Source organism: Copadichromis virginalis, linkage group LG7, assembly GCF_057382275.1.
Source record: "Copadichromis virginalis isolate Kocher_CV1m ecotype Utaka linkage group LG7, C_Virginalis_male_GT1.1, whole genome shotgun sequence".
NCBI lineage: Eukaryota > Metazoa > Chordata > Actinopteri > Cichliformes > Cichlidae > Copadichromis > Copadichromis virginalis.
Genome location: NC_140624.1, coordinates 34,344,830 through 34,359,145, shown reverse-complemented (window position 1 = coordinate 34,359,145; position 14,316 = coordinate 34,344,830). Strand labels below are relative to the sequence as shown.

At 37.8% G+C, this 14,316-nt stretch overlaps 2 protein-coding genes across 7 annotated transcripts in view; both read right to left on the bottom strand.

Annotated features, from left to right (window-relative positions):
• Positions 1-213: 213 nt before the first annotated feature.
• Positions 214-7,868, bottom strand: ccdc152 (coiled-coil domain containing 152). 3 transcript variants are annotated; one of them, XM_085463163.1, is made up of 8 exons: positions 7,649-7,868; positions 7,138-7,243; positions 6,632-6,700; positions 5,761-5,825; positions 3,680-3,809; positions 2,783-2,910; positions 2,421-2,525; positions 214-1,002 (listed from the first exon to the last, which is right to left on the bottom strand). In XM_085463163.1, the coding sequence occupies exons 1-8, from the start codon at positions 7,709-7,711 to the stop codon at positions 874-876; spliced, it is 795 nt and encodes a 264-aa protein (XP_085319289.1). In that variant the 5' UTR covers positions 7,712-7,868; the 3' UTR covers positions 214-873. The 3 variants fall into 3 exon arrangements, with proteins under 3 accessions (XP_085319289.1, XP_085319288.1, XP_085319290.1); XM_085463162.1 differs by having other exon boundaries at positions 3,674-3,809; positions 7,649-7,867; XM_085463164.1 differs by lacking the exon at positions 7,649-7,868 and adding an exon at positions 7,421-7,443 and having other exon boundaries at positions 3,674-3,809.
• Positions 7,869-8,196: 328 nt separating this feature from the next.
• Positions 8,197-14,316, bottom strand: part of LOC146705482 (growth hormone receptor-like) — a 32,888-nt gene continuing 26,768 nt past the window's right edge. For all 4 annotated transcript variants that reach the window (XM_085463156.1, XM_085463158.1, XM_085463159.1 and 1 more), the window contains exons 4-9: positions 13,655-13,833; positions 12,094-12,272; positions 10,928-11,072; positions 10,664-10,754; positions 10,429-10,498; positions 8,197-10,074 (exon numbers count right to left, since the gene is read on the bottom strand). In XM_085463156.1, coding sequence (XP_085319282.1) covers positions 9,229-10,074; positions 10,429-10,498; positions 10,664-10,754; positions 10,928-11,072; positions 12,094-12,272; positions 13,655-13,833 — 1,510 coding nt within the window. In that variant the 3' untranslated portion in view covers positions 8,197-9,228. The remainder of the gene's footprint in view (positions 10,075-10,428; positions 10,499-10,663; positions 10,755-10,927; positions 11,073-12,093; positions 12,273-13,654; positions 13,834-14,316) is intronic.

Sequence of the window (14,316 nt, the reverse complement as noted above, 5' to 3'; positions counted from 1 at the left end):
CGAAGCAGTGCTGAGCAGACAGGCTTGTAGCACTGTAGCCTACCTGTAACTGTTTCCACGTGTAAACCACTGTGAAGAGCTCTTACAGCTCATTTTCACCAACTTTGTTATTGGCTTTGTGTTACTACTTAATGCTTTCTTTTTTAAAGAAGCTGACAATATGTCACACTGACAACACCCATGCTGTTCACACAATGATACAGGAAGTATAAATTGCTGTGTCATCTACTTTATTCTAAACAGAGCTGCAATTTATAAAAGAAAAAGAAGAAAAGATTTGAAACAGAGGAGCTGTGCCCGATGTTTCACTGGATCAACTGAAGTTTTTTTAATACACATTTTCTTACACAGTCTATGATACACACAAAACATTAGCTTATGGCAAGACACTCTGCTAGTTGAAGACTTCTGTCAATTAATAATGCTCAGAACAATAAACCACAGAGAAAATGCATCTATATGAACACAAAGAGAACTCAGTGTGAATTACAATAACCTTGAAAAAAGGGGGATAAGTACTATTAATGATTTCTTTGAATGAAAACAGATAAACAGATTTACATCCTTGAATCAGACTGCCCTTTCAGCCAATTCATTCACAATCGCACTACTCCACCTACACTCTCTCCCTCCATCCTTCCCTGCAGGCGTCTAATTGGATTAAATCCTTAGACAGGAATACAGCATGTGTTTGTACTTTCTTTACACTGGTCACCTGCAAGAAGAGCACTGGACTTGCAGTCAAATCTAGTCACACTGCACAAGCACCAAGTAAATGTCCTGTTGAATATGTAAGATTGGAAATTTCAGAATGCTCTATGGGAATCATGCACGTCCACTGGCAGGTCAGCAGCTCGTTAGCCTCTAAACAAATTAAATCTTTCTTCTCTTTGGACGGCTGTCCAGGATGCTGCTGGCACGCTGATTCTCTTCCAGCTCTTTGATTCTCTGACGCAGGGCAAAAATCTCTTTGTTCTTTTCCTCCTGGAAAAACTGCAGCTTCTGAGAAAAACATAAAAAGACATACAACACACTTCTGAAAACACAAAATCACTGCTGACCTATAAAACACGCCCTGTAAATACTAGCTTCTATTCTTCAGATTAATGCCAGGTAAACGAGTTTAAATGAAAAATCTAGTCTGCCATGTGCTTTGCACTGAGTGGCTGCTGAAGCCACTCAGTGATATTTTCATTGCTGTTCATGATTTCATGCCTTTTGAAATTATTTTCTTATTCAATCATTTAAAGCCCAAAATGTAAGAAAACACATAACTGAACGGTTTCCCCCCTAATGAAATAAATTTTGAAATCATAATAATGAAAATTTTGGTTAGCAGTTTTCAACAAAACACACACAAAACCCTGTCTGGGATTTATGAGATACCAAAAATAACCCAAGCATTAGACATTTTTTCTGTAACATAAAATGAGCAACCAACTACCCCACTTGAAGGAATGTTGTTGCTAAGTGGCTAAGTACACTCACTGACTAGTTTACAGAGTACATCTACTGGTTATTGCACATATCTGACGTGCCAAACACATGGGAGCACCTCGGTGCATTTTAGCAATGTACACACAGTCAAGATGACTTCCTTAAGTTCAAACCAAGCACCAGAATGACTCAGAAAGGTCATTTAAGTGAATTTGAATATTGGATGGTTATATCTAGTGTGCATTTTCTATATTCAACCAAGGCAGAAGCGCATCTCTGAATGTAGATGGAGGACGGTGACACAAGGTGATACCGCTGCCATCTAAGAACAGGAACCTGTGGCTACAGTTCACAGGGGCTCCCCAAAACTGAGCAATGGAAGATTGGAAAAACGCCTGGTGTGATGAGTATTGCTCATACCAAACTGGTATACCTAATAAAGTGGACAGCTAGTGTTAACCTGAAGGAGGTGTTTGTGACAGTCAGCATCAAGATTAACTGTGGTGCAGTTCATTTATAGCAATGAACCTAAAGTTGCCATTTCACTTCTTGGAGTTTAATTTATGCTTCAAAAATGATCCAGCTGACACTTTCGGGGTAAAGACATGCCCATGTTGAAAGCTGAGTGGTCAAATAAGACTAGAAAAGCAACGTATACAGGCAGTCAGCCTACCATTTAAGTGGGAATTTATGTCTGTTAAAGCATTACAAAGGCTGATAAAGCTTACACAGCATACCGGGAAGCAGCCTGATGACTTAAAACGTGTAGACTAACAAGATAAGATTTCTAGTTAAGACTTAATGGACTTTGCTCTACTCTTAGTTGTAGTTTCTATGAGAAGGATACATCAGTACATCAGTAACACACATGGTGTTTACTCACCTGTGCTTTTGGAATACGGTAAATCACACCAAAACACTCAGTTACAGATTGACAACAGTTTAAACAAGGGGGTGTAACAGGTTCTGTGTGGGCTGCTTACCCTTTTAAAGACACTCTGAGGAAGGTTTGGGCCATGTTGTTGCTGCTGCTGCTGCTGTTGGCTCCACTGAGCTGAACTCTGAACTCTGGCTAACTTTGCACCAAACTGCCAAAAACACAGAGCAAAACAATGAGCTTGTAACTGAAACTAGACACTCAAAACCAAAGCAGAGTTTATTCTTATTTCAAAGATTTAGACTCCTGCTCCTGCCTGTGTTCTTAATATTATTCATTAAAATCACACACAATTTAAACCTGATTATTAAACATCATAAATATATTAAAAGCAATGACAGATATTTATGTAGATCTATGTTAATCAAATTAAGTATGATGGTTACAATTTCAATTATGTTATTTTACCTCCATCTGTAACTTGAGTAGCTCGTTCTGACTCTCCTTTTCCTGATCTTTTAGTCTCTTCTTCATGTCCTCTAGATCCAGATCCTTTTTCTCCAGCAGCTTCTTACATTCAGCATCTTTAGCTTCCACTGAATAAAACAAATCACAGGCAGATTTCTCTGATTTTGTCAGTAAAAAACTGATGTAAAGTAAGGAAACTTCAACAGATCTGTTGTTAGCTGTCCGTGTTGTGCAATAGGACTCAAGGACCATAAATTATATAAATAATGTGTCAGTATTCCCTGAAACATTACATAACATCTCCACTCTCACTTATTCTGAGTCTTACAACCCCCTCATGCACTCAATGGAGTGTGCTCCCATTATGCATATAAGAGCTCAAGGCTGTCAAATTGTGAGATAATTTGCTTGATGCTTTGTCTCACTCTGTCTACAGCCATAAAAAGCAATCAATCAACAAAACAAGTGCACGTGTTCACAAAAACATTTTTTAGGATCAACAAAACTAAAGATTTCCTGCAAATCTGAGCAAACTGTAAGTTGTTTGATGCCTTTAACAGTTTCTGCAGAGCTTCCTAATCAGAGTAGCGAGCATGTAGCTAAATAAGAGGGAGAAGCAAACCCTCTGCAGACTTTATTAAAGCTGCACTGAAATGTCTAAATGCACATCATAAAAAGATAGACTATGAAAGGATTTTGCAAGCTGACAATGCTTTTTTTGTGTTGGTGTGTCTGCAGGCAATGTGATTTAGGTATCCCATTTATCAGACAGTGTTTGGAACTCTTCCATCCTACTTGTTCTCATACATTTGTTGTAGCATGTCAGGGTGCAATGGGTTCATTGGACATGAACCAGTGTCTCAGTGCACTGAGCACTCTGTGAGGCCTTACACTGACTAAAATACTCCCTGTGGGCATCCTCCGCCTCCCTGCCACACTGCTGTCTTAGATCCTCTAGCGCCCTCTTGTGTCTCCCTTCTTCTGCTCTCATTTCTCTGACCAGCCGCTGAACTTCAGCTTTTCCAACCTGATAACAGCATACAAAGGCTGAAATTACTGCTGCGCAAAGTTTTAGCACAGGCTCCGACAGGCTCATACCCCTCAGATGTTTTCACTTCTAAAGATTTCCTCTCAACATACTGAAACAGAGTTTGATCGACAGCTCTGTCACTTGCAGGCATATTTTTGTATTTAGATAACATTGACACACTTATCATGATTTATTATTGTTATTATTACAATTAATCATTAAAGTTATAAATTTGGGTAAATCCAAGCATAGCTTCACTTGTTTCATACTTGGCAATAGAGTGCACTACGAAGCATGTGTGACCTGCCCAGGCTTTCTTTGCCTCTAACAACAGCATCAATAAACGCTGTTGTTGAAGGCAAAGAAAGCCCATGGCTCCGAAGAGATGTAAAGAATATTTTAAAAGTTGTTGCAGCAAAATGAAACACTGGTGATCCAAACAATGCAGAAAGAAAACTCATAATCTTGTACAATTTGATTATTATTATTATTATTATTATTATTATTATATTTTACCTCTCTGTGCACTCTCAGTGACAGCTTCACTTTATACCTCTTAAACTTTAATCATGATATTTTTGACATCATATGCTACGCATTAAGAAGTAAAAAGTAATTTCATTATTAAATATTCTGTGACAAAATAGGCTGATCAGTTCTCTAACCTGTCTGCTATTAGCTACAACAGCACAAGACCTGAAGCATTATGTTGCACTAAATGGGAAATTTCTTTACACTACTTGGCTCTAAGAAAAGTAATTATTAAAACACTTGTACAAAGCAACCTTTAAATCTGAAACAAACCCAAAGCCTCTGTGAAAACACATTTATGTGCGTTCTGCATCATCTGCCGAACGCTCTATTGCAAATTTCTGGCACCCTGCTGCATTGCTGTTCACGACAAAAAAGAGAAATTGATTTATAACTTTTAGATAACATGGTGCAATCCCAACGAATACAACACCGCAGCAAACTTCTGCTTAGCCAAACACAACAGATTGACAGCCAAACATGTCAACATCATATTGTAACATCTATACTGGATATAATCCAGGAAAAGGCACCTTCCTGCCTCAAGGTGTCTTGCATAGAGGCAGCATCAACTACATCCAACAGCAAGACTGAACAAGACTGCCACATTACATGATCAAAAAAACCAAAGGAGAAAGTAAAATGTGCAGGTATAATTCTGTGTTTCTCACTTGACCAACTCTAGGAAAAGCTTTGTATCATTTCTATGATAGATGTTCATCAGTTTAACCCTCTCAAGGCAGGCGTTGCCGATTTGCAACAGTTAAGAACTAACAACCGGATTAACCCACATACATATTTTATGAGGTTTTTTTACTCAGAAGTACCACTGCAGGACTTGGTTGTGGATTAGCAACAAAAAGTTTAATTTGAGCCTGAGAGGGTTAAGTTCCTTCACTCATCATAAACAGCTGAACAGGTTCTCAGACGTGCTCAGTCCTGTATGCTGAGGTGCTCAGACGTCACTAATGTCGGTCTTCGTGTTTCTAGCACCACCAAATTTATATAAAGTATTGAAAGTACTGAGCCTAGACTGCTTATGAAACACATGAGCACCACCACATAAACAAGATAAAGAAAGATTCGGCCCAACAAGACATGATCTGCTTGTTAAATTTGTATTTTCAAAACTTTGAAAAGAAAAATCAAACACAGAGAGCATATTGGTGGTAAGACCATCTGTGGCAAACAAAAAGTGTCAACTTACAATGGTCTTTAAACCAAACTCGTTTTCATAACCTGAAAACCTACTCTGGATATGTGTTCAGCATATGTTATTATGGAGATTTAGCTAGGTAGAAACACTCTATGTACCTGATAAACCCTTTAGTTTTGCTTTGTAGCCTAACAGTTTAGGTCTAAGGAGCCAGAGTGATTACAGGAAACACCTGTTGCTTGCTCCTACTTCTGTTCATACCTCTGCTGTTCTCTCATTCTGCTGTTTCAGATCTGCCATATCATTCTTGAGTCTCTCATTCTTCACTGAAACATGAAAAAGATGATATGGAGTCATTTTCAGTTGATTATCACCCTATCAAAAATATATAAAAATATAAAGGTTTTACATATCAAGACATAATAAAAATTATTTAGTCCTTATTTAGTGCACATCGCAGCAAATTCCCCCACAAATCAGACCATGTAATGCTCAGAGAAACCTCAAACAACCCAGACAAGCCTTATTTTCACATTTCAAATGTTAAAGTTCGTGACATACAATCAGAAAAAGACTGAACGAGTATGGCTTGTTTGGAAGGGTTACCAGAACAACCCACATGATTTCTTGAACACTGGTTTTTGGACAGCCAAGACCAAAGTGAAGATGTCTGGCCATGATGTGCAGTGTCACATTTGGAGAGAACTAAACACAGCATCTCAATAGAAACACCTCAGGGTTGATGGTTTGGGCTTCCTCTCCAGCATACAGGACCAAATGTGCAGCCATCTCTGCGACAGCTAAAGTTTATCCAAAACTGGATACTGAAACAAGGCAGTAATCCTAGAAGAAAACAATTACTTCAAGTTCTTGCTACTAAAACTTGTTCTACAAACTGCACAGGGTGCACTTAGTCTTTAACACAACATTTCTGCATTCTGGTTTAGTTCTTAAATAAATAACAACACAATATAATATGTCACTAATATGTCACATGTATATACCTCATTTTAAGACCTGCTAAGAACTATTATATTATTATGTCCTGATATGTAAAACGTTAGAGCTGACAAAGGGTACCTTTTTTTGCTGTATATATGTGTATGTGTGTTTGATATGTTATTAGAGATACCTCTGAGGTTGCACTGCTCCTGCAGAGTCTGCTGCAGTTTGTTCACTGTGAGAAGAAGGCTATCTTTTTCTGAAAGAGGTTCAGAAACAAAGTCTACTTTCATGCTCCAAATACATATATAAAACAGAAATAAATTTAATAATTTACAGAAAAAATCCCCAAATATTTAAAATGTTTTTCTTCTGTAAAGTGAATCGCTACCAAATCCGGCTTGTTATTAATATCTGCCAGATGGTATTTTTCTATGACATATGTGGAATTACAATGCTGGATACTGATATGAAATGTGGCTAAAATGTCAAATAATGAGATCAACAAGTTATAACATCTCACTTCATAAAGAGGATGAACCCAGGGCCTTCACCAAGGCCAGTATAAGCTGAATAACGATTATTTTTATATATGAATCATACAGCACTACTCCAGTAGGGCCCGATGAATGCAAAACCACCAGCAGAGGGAGATGTTATTAAACTGAATGATAGGTTTTGAGTTTTAACACTCACCCTCAATTAGGCTCTTCTCCTTGGTCTGGTAAAACTTCACCAGTCTATTAGCATCCTCCAACATGATCTCCAACATGCTGTTTCTGCCATTAACTTCAGTTATGTTCTGTTTAATAAAGATCCAGAGAAAATACTTTATTCCATAAAGACACATATGCACATATATAATAAAACACAAACAGTCTCAGGTTTATTATAAAGTAAAATCCACATTTATTACAAATGTATGATGTATGTTCATTAGGATTAAGTTTATTTACAGTCTAATCCCTCTTTTACTTACTAGGTTTCCTTCTTATGTTTAAGTGACTACGAGCAATAAAAAAAACAACACAAGAAAAAAAGATAGCTGACATTAATAAAAACATTTGAAAGCCTTCCTGTAAAAGTTCATAGATAAACTCCTAGTCTAACAAAGAGGCAGAAAGTAAAAAAATGAGAAAGTAAATAGCAGATGAAGTTAGCCTATTAGCAAGTTAGCTGGCTAATAGGGCAATGTAAATTACTTTACCTGTTCTAGTTGACAAAACTCCTCCAGAAATTTCTCAAGATTAACGCAGTTTAACTTTGTCATATTTTAAGCCCGAGAGCAAGTCAGTATAGTATTGTCTTTATTATCTTCCTCATAAGTGATGTTAACATGATGCTAACAAAGACCCCAGCTCGTTTGGGCATACAGCTAGCTTACTAGCAGTGAAGCGGTTTCTCTGCAGTGCTATGATGATTTAATATTTAGTAAAATAAATAAATAAAAATCTGCAGTTTATATAAATTTCACATAAATTATTACCTTTAAGAGAAAAAAATGTATATGGTGACAGTTGTTACCATGTTCTATTTTTTTTATTATTGTAAATAAAAATATATATATTGTGACTTGTCCCCAATTTAGAATTTTTTTGATATTTTATGATTTTGACTTACTCAGAAGTAACCCAAAAATCAAGATACTTAGTAGATTGTGGGTTTTTACCAATGGCTGTAGAGTCACTGGTTTTTACATAAATAACGCAGAAAAACAAAACACATTTTAGTTTATTAAGACACATAAAGTCAAAATCTGATTTTTTATTTCATTTATTTGACAATATTTTTAGATTATTGCAATAACCATACAAATTAACACTGTTCATATACCTTTAGCTTTTACATTGCATCAAATGCATATAAGCCAACCAGAAATAAAAAACAAAACAAAACAAAAAAAACAGCAAAAGAATCCATGCACTATAAACACAAATACTCACTAAGCAAAATAATTTCAGTTCATATCGTTTTGGCTTTAGTTCTCAAAACTTTTAACAGTTTTTAAGAACACAATATGTGATAATATTAATATTAAATTAGCATCTTACATTGATCTCCTGTTTATCCTGTCACACATAAATCATGCTTTATTATTCTTTTTTTAGGAATCAATATGTTGACATACACTGAGCATTCTGAAAAGCACAGAACTGAATGCATTGAGTTTGCATTGAGGCAAAGTTGATCTGACAGATAAAAAAAATGTCATTCAAAAGAAAATCAAAAAGAAGGTTATTTATTTGTTTCTTTTCAAATATTGTCTTTTCATATGTACAATATGCACAAGGACGTGGTGCCTTTAACATTAATGCTGATTAAAATGTGAATCTGTAGCATAGAAGGTGTTGCTCGTTTAAATATTGCAGGGAATTGTGCACCTGCAATCCATTTTTGTCCTTGTTTGGCTTACAGCACCAAATGACAAAACATTAGCAAAGATTTAAACAAAGAGGACCACCAGGGATGAAAGGAAATTAATTTTTTTTACTAAATCTTATAAATGCAAATAAAATAAATACATGTATACTGGAAGGTGCACTTCATAAGCAATCAATATTTACTCTTTTACTGGTTAATACGGCTTTAACAAAGGTGGTTAGTTAAGTTGTTGCAGACCTGGTTTTCGACTGCAGCAGTTTTCAGCTCGAGCGTTCCCTTTTAATGCTTCCCTTTTCTACAATCAGAGTAAAACACATTTTTATTCAGTTCCTTTACAAAACTCTGCCAAAGGATGCAGTCAACATTCAACCTCCAGATTTTTAATTTGCACACTTCGACACTGAATTACGGTGTGATACTTCCCAGAAGGTTAGCGGTCAGGTAGCCGTCTGGTGTCGGCATGTTCTTTGGAATTATCAGATGTGAGGCTGGAGCTGAATTTGGTGACAGTAAGAGACTGTTCTGTCTATCAACACCTTCGACCACAGTGTAGACAGGAGCAGGGATTGGTGGGGGCGAGGTGGTGTTTGATTCATAGGGAGGTGACGGAAATGTTTTACAGGGTTCAGTCAGGTCCCCTGTGGATAATTCTGGGCTTGTTTTTCCTGCATTGAGCTCTGAAGTGTAGTCTCTGTGATCTGCATTCATCACGAGGAGCTGAAACTCTTTCTTCTCTTTCTCTACCACAATTTCGTCCTCCTTCTCTTTACTAGGCTTTTTCTCCCCCTCTGTCTGTTCCTCAGGTAAGAGCAACACCTTGCCCGATGACCTCACCTCACTCACCTGAGTGTACAAAGTGTCTCTGTCCGTTACGAATGAAGGAAGCTCCCCAGAGTTGCAGCTTTGGATGGGAGAGCTTGGCTCGGAGGTTGCTGCACATAATGTCTCCTGACTGAGGGCAAGATTTGGGAACAGAGGAAGGAAAGGTGATGGTTCTGGGTCGCATGGGAGATCTGGATCGCAGCAGCTTGCATGACCTGAATCGTCATCTCTGAAAACAAGTGATAGTGGGGAGCAGTTAGAAGTCAGGTGGTGGTTCATGAGACAGTCAGTGTCCAGTTCTGTCACTCTGTCGCTTTGCTCTTCAATGTCCAGATCGATAAATTCCATCCAGGGGTCGGAGTTGTAGAGCTCCGGCCTCAAATCAGGAGGACCACCCAGGATTGATGTCAATTCCCTAAGCTTCCCACTCTGTGAGAAAGAAAATATACCAATGCACTTAGAGGCCATCATTGCAATTTAAGTCTTGTTTTTAACCTGTAGACTGTACTCTAGTGTATAGTCATTCGAATATATAAATGTATATATATATATATACATATATATATATATATATATATATATATATATATATGTGTGTGTGTGTGTGTAATATATATGTATATATATATATATATATATATATATATATATATATATATATATATATATATATATGTGTGTGTATATATATATATATGTATATATATATATATGTATATGTATATATAGTTTTGTAATTAAGATAATCAAGTTATTTTAAGTGTCACAACTTTGGATAAGCACCTTGAGAAGTTCAGAGTCAATTCCTTTAATTTTGGGTCCAGGAACAGGAGGCAAAAGGATAACCATCCACCTTGGGAAATAAATAAAAAAAGAATACTAAATTCCACACAGTGCATGGAAGAAATTAGAAAACAGTAAACACAATTGACGTCTGAGCCTGTGGTAGATTTTCAAAGTTAAGCAGCCAAAACCGTTTCAGCTTAGCATAAAAGCCTAATAAATCTAAAATGCTTACTTTTCTTGCTGTGATATGATAACCAACATCAGGATTCCCACTAAACACAAGGCACCAAAGATGAGCAAAGCCACCACGGGGAATCTTGAAACTGATGAAAACAATGGACACACACACAAAAAAAAAATTACATTAAACTTCACATAAAACGTGAAATAGTACTCAAATGTTAATTCATGACAAATATAAGATGATCTAAAACTGAAAAGTCTTTACAACACCGTTTACACCCGGTTCAAACACTGAGTCAAACAGTGAGTTTACCTTTCGATGGGATGTGAATGAAGACAGATTTGCTGAATTCTCCAAACTCTTTCCCACCGAGCATTTTGCACCGAACCCGGATCTCATGGTTGATGTTAGTTTGAAGCCCGTAAAGGGAGCACCTTGTACTCAAAACAGGGTCAGCCTGTGGTGAAAAAAAATAAGGTTTCAAAGTCTGACATTTAGGTTTCCTTTGACAACAATAAAAAGATTATTACCAAAATCAGCCAGTGTGCATGCTCCCCAAAAACCTTTTGAAAATGCATCAGAGCTCGATGGGTTAAAAACAACCCCCAAAACAAATCATGCTGGATATCTGTACTGATATGTACCGGGATAAGGTGCTAGGAATGAAAGGATGCCACATAATTTGATGGAAATGAAAATGATCAACCTACAGAGGGCCGAATTCAAAGACACATCAAAATCAAAGCAGGCAAGTCCATTTTGCCAAAATTCAACTGCAGCAACTCAAAATGATACCAGGTAGTTTGTATGGCCTCCATGTGGTTGTATGCATGACTGACACCATCATCATAACAAGATGATGGATGGTGTCCTGGGGGATCTTATCCCATATCTGGGAGTCACTGAGCTCGAAGGTGCAACCTGACAGTGTCAGATTGAGCAAAACATAACTATTGGATTTAGGTCAGGCGAATTTCGGGGCCAGTCAGCGGTATCAATGTCAGACCCACAGGCTACCCTCATGACATTTCTGATTGTTTGGTTAGAGACATTCACACCAGTAGCCTGTTGGAGTGCATTTTGTACCTCGGCAGTGCTCATCTTGTATTGATGGCCATTGCCAGAGGTTGGACTACTTGTGCAACCTCTTTAGGGTCCAGGTATTGCCGCATGCTAACAATAGTGACACTGACCCTAGCCAAATGCAAAAAACCCCCACAATTGCAAGCAAAAAAACCAAAAACCAAAAAAATAGGAGGTAAAAATGTTAGCAGCCTCCACCAGTAAAACAATTCCTGTTATTGGGGTTGTCTCATTGTTGCCCCTCTAGTGCATCTGTTGTTAATTTTAATAACACCAAAGCACCTGAAACTGATTAACAACCCTTCTGCTATTTAACTGACCAGATAAATACCCCAGAAGTTTGAAGTGCTACTTTAATTTTTTTGAGCTGTGTATTAGATTCATGACACACCCACCATTTCCCACACCCTGGAGCTGTTGTCACGGTGCTGAACTTCATACTGCAGCTTCATCCACCCTGTCTCCACACCTGAAGATGGAGGAGGCTTCCAGCTCAACAGTATGTCATAGTGGATGCCAGTCAAACTCACATTCAGCAGCATCCAGTTCAGGCTGACAGGAGGATCCGGTTGCACTGCGGAACAGAAGGTCACTTTAGAGCACTTTTTCATCAGTAAGGGGGCTGGTGTCAGGAAGTCTTCCACTGGACTGAACTAATTAATTTGTTGAGTAATAACAGACGGATCCTTACATCACTGTCCTCGACTGTCTCTTTCACTGCCTACATGAAAGCAAGCAAAGACCAGAACATTGCAAATGATTGCTGAACTTGTTTTTACAAAGCAAATGGAATACATGCACTGCTGTAATCGCCTCTTCTTGGAATTTGGCTGCAAGTCATCCTGAAGCAAGATTTCAAAACCTGACATCAAGCCTTTAGTCACATTCGGCCCGAGAGAATTAGTGAAGTCAGCCACTGATGGCTTGGCTCGCCGTCAATGTTCAGATTTAATCATGTTGAAACAGGAAAAGTTTTTCCCAAACAGTTGGCACAAAGTTGTAAGCACATTGTTGTAGATATTTCTATGAAAAATAGGCTTAGACTAAACAATAAAAAAAGGGGGGGGGGGGGGGGGGAGAAAAAATGTTATGAAACTATCAGTAGATGAAAGTCATGTGTGCTCTGTGCTCTATAAAGATCCTAACTAAGCGTTTTCACAACAGTAAGTGAAAAACTTTGAGCTGCACGAGGCGTTAGAGGAAAAGCTGGAAGATATGTCTCTGCTCTATTTTTTAAATGTTCCATTTATTGGCCTTTGCAAACGTCAATACAGATAAGTCCTTCATAAATAAACCTTTAAAGCAGACACAAAGAGAGAAGAGGTGAGAGATATGCCGCCTGGCGGGGTGACGACAATAAACCAAACCTTTCAGGCTGACGGGTGAAAAACTGCATCCCCAGTTTCTTTTTGAGGAATACTGGATGTGTAACAATTTAGGAGTCGAGGATAACGTAAAGTAACAGATTATCAGAAATGTAGCAAGGCCCTGACCATGTAAGCGAGTCTCATATACATGCAAGAGCATTTTATAATCAATTCTGCAGGACACTAGAAATCACTGTAGCTCTGTTAAACCTGTTCTGCAGCTCCTATGAAGCCTGAAAAATATGCAAATGCTAAGACTCATGGGAGATGTTATCCATAATTGCACAGGCAATCATAGGAGGGATGACCTGAACTTTGGCCATAACCCTTTATGTTAACCAAAAATTCCCTTTTTGAAGTTTTCTCTAGCGAATTATAAGAAAAAGATCAAACAGAAACAAAATTTTGTAACAAAGATCAAAAGTATTGTTCACCCCTGAAAATGTCATATAACCACCTCGCGTACTTGTGATGCTGTGACAGTTAAAAGTGGTGACAGTGTAACATGCGAAAACTTTACAACTGTATCTTTTTATTAGTCTTTTCTAACATAATAATTTCAGTGTGTGTAAAGAGGCAGTGAACTCACCAATGTCATTAACAAAGAAACCCTTCTCATCATAGAGGATGGTCTCATCCCTGGAACGGAGCTGGACGTTGTAATATGTCCAGATCGAGGTGTGGTTCTGATCGAAAAAGCACTCGTTTGGCGTCTCGTTGCTGTAGTGAGGACATTCACTCCAATTTTTAGAAGACAGATGAGGGGGTCTGAATGGTGGGGGACAGGATCAGCGCATTAGTCAGTTACAGTAAGAAATCCATGAGCAGTGCAAGGTCACGAACAAAGGGTTGTTCCCATGTATGCATGAAATGCGATTTCATGGTAATCTGCAGATAAGATTATGACCTACCCTGCTAATAAATGGCATTTTGTTCTGAGGGGAATTATAGATAATAATGAAAAGAGGCAGTATGATTAACTAATCTTTTAAATATTCTGTTTGAGTTTTGAGGAATAAACAACTGTATTATATGAACTCATCAAGTATGACATGTATGTAAAATTAAAGCAATTTATCTAGTTTTTCCTAGTTTCACAATCAAGCAACAGCTGATAACACATAAAATACAGCCAAAGGATTCATGGGTCATGAAGGTAGTGCAGGTCGGCCTGGTGACAGTCTGGAGCTGGATTGGAACTGGGATTTTCATTATTCCTCTTTTATCTTTTTATTGCATTTGCTGACAATT